Source organism: Cricetulus griseus, chromosome 8, assembly GCF_003668045.3.
Source record: "Cricetulus griseus strain 17A/GY chromosome 8, alternate assembly CriGri-PICRH-1.0, whole genome shotgun sequence".
In the NCBI taxonomy this organism is placed as follows: domain Eukaryota; kingdom Metazoa; phylum Chordata; class Mammalia; order Rodentia; family Cricetidae; genus Cricetulus; species Cricetulus griseus.
Window position 1 is genome coordinate 4,472,925 of NC_048601.1, and position 6,000 is coordinate 4,478,924.

The 6,000-nt window shown below is 46.4% G+C and overlaps 1 protein-coding gene across 1 annotated transcript in view; it reads right to left on the reverse strand.

Annotated features, from left to right (window-relative positions):
• Positions 1–5,184, reverse strand: part of Irag2 (inositol 1,4,5-triphosphate receptor associated 2) — a 27,758-nt gene extending 22,574 nt beyond the window's left edge. The window contains exons 1-2 of the mRNA XM_035448712.1: positions 5,086–5,184; positions 4,078–4,166 (exon numbers count right to left, since the gene is read on the reverse strand). Of these exons, the coding sequence (XP_035304603.1) occupies positions 4,078–4,166; positions 5,086–5,161 (165 nt within the window). The 5' untranslated portion in view covers positions 5,162–5,184. The remainder of the gene's footprint in view (positions 1–4,077; positions 4,167–5,085) is intronic.
• Between the last annotated feature and the right edge of the window lie 816 nt (positions 5,185–6,000).

Sequence of the window (6,000 nt, forward strand, 5' to 3'; positions counted from 1 at the left end):
CACTTAATGAAATAGTCACCATCCTCAGCCATCAGGGCAATGCAAATGGAAACTCCTTTGAGATTCCACCTTACTCCTGTCAGAATGACCTAGATCAATACAACAGAGGATGGCGCACTCTGGTGAGGGTGTGAGTAAGGTTGACATGCATCCATTGCTGGCGAGACTGAAAAGTTGTACAGCCATCATGAAAACCGCTGTGGCAGTTCCTCTGGAAGCTGGGAATTGATCTACCTCAAGATCTAGCTGTGCCACTCTTGGACATATGCCCAAAGGATGCCTCATCCTGCCACAGAGACACTTGCTCAGCCATGGTCACTGCTGCTCTGTGCACAGTAGCCAGAAAATTTACATAATGAAATAGTATTCGTCTTTAAAAAATGAAATTTGCAGGTAAATGGAGAGAGCTAGAAAAAAAAAATCATCCTGAGTGAGGCAACCGGGTCCAGAAAGACAAATATGATAAGAATTCACTTACATGTGGATGTTAGCTGTTAGGTCATTGACAACCAAGTTATAATCTGTATAACCACAGAGGTTAAGTATATAGTAAGGGACTACAGGAGAGGCGTGGATCTCTCTGGAAGCAGAAATAGAATATATAGTTAAAGAGAAAGGTTGGGGACTGGAAAGGAAGAATCAAACGGGAAGACGCAGAGAAGAGGGGAAATGTGAAGAGGGACAGTTAAAACTAAAGGCCGTTTGAGGGGTCATAGAATCTTCCCAACATGCATGAAGGCAACCTAAATGACACTGCCAGGTAATGGGGAAACAGAGCCCCTACTGGGCACCTCATTACCAAAACTCGTACTGGGAATAGGTTACATATAATTGAGTTGTTGACCAGATGGACCCCACGGGACCCCACAAACTATTATTACCAGAGCTACAAACTGATGGTAAGGCCCTATTGCTGAAGACATTGACCATGGAGAAAGCTGAGCTGGTGCCTGCTTAGGTCCTTCTCCCATACAGACCAGTACTGGACGGTATTCTTCACACTGCCAAAGGACGAAGGCAAACCCCAATCCAGCTACAAAACCTTCAATCTCCAATGGCGACCGGCCCACAACACACACTAGTGCAGTAGTAGAACGAGCTTGTGAAAGGAACCAACCAAGATCTGATTTAAAGCCAGCCCATGCAATGGAATCCATCCTGACATTGCTTGGGTGGCCAAGAACCTGAGATTAGGTCGGCCAGGCACCTAGAGGAAAACCAAATACTACTGTTCGGCTAAAATGACTCCCAATGGCATTCTCCTACACTCATAGGTCAGGGCCTTGCTCAGCCATCATCAGAAAAGCCTCCTCCTGCAGCAAATGGGACAGAGACCCACAGGCCCAACGTGGACACAGTGAGAGAGCTTGGAATACCCAGCTTTAAAAGGGTTGTCTCCATCGAATCCCTCCCCTGAGGGCTCAGGGAACCCTGCAGGAGGAGGTGAAAAGAGTGGAAGAGCCATAGGGAATGGCGGACAACAAGGAAACGTGCCTTGTAGACACAGAAGGCACGGCACATACACACTCAGAGACTGGGCCAGCATGCACAGGGCCCGCAGGGGCTGCACTAGATAGAGTCCTAGAGCTGAGAGAAGAAGTGGACACACACACCCTGGTCCCTAATCACAAGCTGTCTCCAACTGGTGCCATTTGCAAATGAACATTACTTTTCTCCAATGCAGTCTTACTGGGGAAGCTGACCGCTCTCAAGGGCAGGCCCCAGGCCCAGCAGAGGATGGCCAACACAGAAAGAGCTCAAAGGCACCTTTGCGGGTTGCTTCATAATGTTGTGTCAGAACTTTCATATTTTATTTTTTACTTTGATATATGTTGTGGCTTCCTTTTTGTGTTTTTGTGTGGTTCCTGCGTGTGTGACTGTGTAGGCATGTGTTTCATCCACTTTGGTGTGGTGGGGGGGCTTTTTTCTTCTGTTTATTTTGTCCTATTCTGACTTTATCTTATTTTATTATTATTTCTTAGATATTTGTTTGTTCAATAACAGACAGAAAGGGTGTATGTCCAGATGGAGGGGTGGGGTGGGGAGAATCTGGGAGGAGTTGAGGAGGGAAAACCACAATTCCACAATTAGAATATATTTTTTGAAAAAATTCCAATAAAAGAAGAAAAATAAGCCTAAAAGGAATAGTGTTTTCCACAAAATGTCACCAACGCAGCAGCACAGGCAAGCCCTTGCTCATGCTCGTGATGGGGGAATATTCTCCAGTCTTCTCATCCCTCCTTCTGCCTGCCTTAGCCAGGCGTCCAGAAGCTGCTGTGTGGCCTGGCTCTGCAATTCTTCATCGCCCCACCTGTGATCCAAACAGACCGTCTTCTGTCTGTACCCGGCTGGATCACAGTAACATCCAAATTGATCTACAATTCGATCCTTCCTGAAGATGGGTGTTGACCTGGCTCCCCCTTACAACAGTCTCCCACTGTTGTGTGACAAAGCCCTTCTTAGTGCACCTGCCAGTCTTCCCTACTTAGACCCCGCATTGTTCAAGGCTCTATTCTCCTTGAATATGGCAGTGAATGTGTATGTGTAATCCAAGCACCCAGGAGGCTGAGACAGACCTCACAAGTTCTAGGCTAGCCTGAGCTACATCATGAGATCCTATCAGAAAAAAATGAAAATAGTAATGATAGGTGATAATGATATATTCTATGTCCTCAGTACTTTCAGCCTGTCTTTGTCTGTCAGTCCTTGAGAGACCTCACCCACACCCTTGCTTTTCCATCTGATGACAGGAATGTGCGTCTCCTCTGTGGGTGAGTTTATTGAGTTGTAGGATCTTATAGACTTAACCTGAAGCTTGACAGTGTCCCACTGTTTGCATTGCACTGTCTATCTTCCTTCCTTCTTCCCCTCTCTCTTCATTTACTCTTACAGGGTTAAACTCTGAACCTGGGCCTACCTTTGTCTGTTCCCTCCAGTGAGTTAGAGTAACTCGCTATTTCAAACCATGTTTGTCACCTCCCCCTCTCTGAACTATGACAGCAGCATCATAGCTTGCTCCCGTCCCTCCATTGCTGTTTTTATAATCCATGGCAGTCTCCAGCACGACCTTGCTTTGAGATGAAAAGAATCTCTGTCCACACTCAGGAGAGTCTCCCATGAAAAACTAAGGGTTCTGGATATATTTTCCTCTGCCGCTTTTAATAAGGGGACATAGAAGCGTCTGCATTCTACTCCACACTAACAGGTAATTCCAACATCCCCAGCAGTCACCCCAGGCCTTTCAGACTCAACAATTTTATCTACTTCACTGCCCCCAAATCCTCATGCCGTGGCTATCCTGAGTGACTGCACTGATCTCTGGTTCTTGATACTACATTGAGCTGGCTACAACAATGCTTACGTATCTAGTAAGCACCCTGCCAACCCCACATACACAGACAACAGAGGAAGTAATGTGTAAGGCAAAGCCTTGGGGAATCGTGAAGCAAGTTATCCTTCAATGGTTCACCCAAAGAACCTTCACACGTACAGCAAAAGGGGTCAGATTCGAGCAAGAGCCTTGGGGAATCATGAAGCGACACACAAATCTCCAGGTTATCTTCAACCATTCTCAAGAGAGGATCTTCCTTCACGAAAGGAGTTTCCCTGCTTGCTGTGAATGTTCAGTGTCAACCTTATAACACCATGTGGCTCTCACAGCCTCTCCACTGTGACCCTTTGGGCTTTCACCCCATCAGCTCTTCTTCAAACCACTAATCTCATCATAGTCTTTGACTGTCTGCTTCTACACCTCATCAGCATCAGGCACGCACGCACGCACATTACTGATGGGTGTAGCTCATTCATCACCTTGTCTCTGATTGGATACATTAATGAATAAATGGCAATCAACATGAAGCAAGGCCTTCCTCGACTCCTCACTCAGGCTCGTTGTCAAGCTTATCTGAGTCAACAATACCCTGATCATATAATTAAATTCTAGCAACTCGTATCTCTTTCCTGATATCTTGAAGGAGTAAAGTAAGGCTTTTAGAGAGCGTTATGTAAATTCAAAGGGACAGCTGGATCCTCACAGCTCGTCACTGCCTTTACTGGTAACCCGGACTGTTCCCTCACCAGGTGCGAGGCAGCCTTGTCCACACCCTGGGCGTCTCCGGCGTCTCCGGAGTCTCCGAGTACAGCGGTCTCAGGAGCTGGGCTGGTGCCTGTGAGAACAGGAGACAGTGAAAGATGGGGAGTGGGCAGTGACAAGCAAAAGAGAAAAAACATTGAGGGTGGTGAAATGCAACAGCAGTCAGATGGCTACAGCCAGGGACAGAGCAGCTGCTCTGTCTTTCCCAGTCTGTAGGCGTGGCCTTTCACACAGAGGACCAGCTAGCTGTTTCGAAGTTTTTCTTGGGCCAGTGCTGCCTTTTTTCTACTGAAGGTCTTACTGGCCAATGACAGCTACATAGAAGGAGACACAGAAGTTGGCTTTCAAGCAGCTTGACACACAGTTTTGTAAATCGCATATGCAAGGCAGACAGTCACTATGACATTCTGCTAAAGCATGGACACTTTCAATTATCAGGCTACCAAACTGAGGGAAGGGACACTTTGGGGACACTCCATCATGTCTGGTAATTTCTGTTCATTTTTGCACACACTGCACAGAGGTTGACTACACTACCTAACAGTGCTTTTCAAGAGACAGTAGCGCTCTGCAGTGTTACAAAAGACCATAAGAAATAAGAATAAAATAGTTATCAATTTCTTTTGGAAAATATGATTCCCCCCTATGGAAGTTTTCTGGTTTTCCTTAAATTTTAGAGCAGGAACTGGCATAATGAGACCTAACGGAGTCTAATCCATTTCTGTTAGATAGCAATATTTAAGGCCTGCTATAATATATTTCAATTTTTCTTCCATCTACAAACTTGAAAGAAAACACTGGCACCCTCACACACCAGAGCTGCCTCTTAGACTTCTCTCCAGATGATATCCTCACAGTGTTTTACAAGAATTGTCTTCTGAAGAGGAATGCCAGCAATATGAAGCTACCAAGGCCACTGAGTTTGCTCATTTTCAGCACCACTTAGGGGCTTGCTTGCCTACGAGTTGCCCCTGCGCCCCTTGACAGCGTACCTGGCATGGCAGAGGCTGATCTTGCTTCCTCCTCCTTCTTGCAGAGAGACTTGCAGTCCAGGTCACCAGACGTCATGTGCAAAATGTCTGATCCAGATTCTGCCGGCAGGAAGAGGCTGACAGTGTAAGAGCCATGCAAAAGCAGCATTTGCCTAGGCTCCTCTCATTTGCACACACACACACACACACACACACACACACACACACACACACACACACACAGACACACACACCTTAGCAGGCCGCCAAACACCAGGGCTCCATTTGCAATAAGAACTCCGATCCCCTCTCTCCGGCATCTACTCACCACTTGACGTCACGGTACTCTCTGAGGACCAGGTGTGATCAGCCGATGCTTGTGAGAGATACTCCCTGATGAAAGGAGACAAGACATATCTTCAGCATGGAAGGCAAATAATTCCTTTAGAAAAACCAATGGAATAAACACCCAAGTTCAAAAGCATGCAAACCTGAGCTGTGGCACGCTCTCAGAATACAAGTGGCCAACACCATTCTCCTGCAGGGAACAGGGAGACACACGTTCAGTAATTTGACAGAGTCCATCCCAGAAAGACGGCTTTAGGCAAACACCCCCAACTGTTTTAAAGGAAGCCACTATTTACTCTGTTCTGGGGAGAGTTTGGGAATGGAACCTTACATGGAATCTTCACAAACACACTTCCTAACAGCTGTTCTCAGAGGCAATATCACACTTTAAAGAAAACCTGATTTTTTTCCTTGAGCAAAACAAATTCTAAGCCCCAAGGGCAGACGGAGTTTACTTCACACACTCTCATCATGTTCTCTTTGCAGGGGAGGCACTATCTGAGTGTCACATTTTCATCTAGGAGACCGTTACTCAGCATCAGACTTTTGACCTGAGATGGCTCTTGGGTCTCTTGCTAGATAAATGAT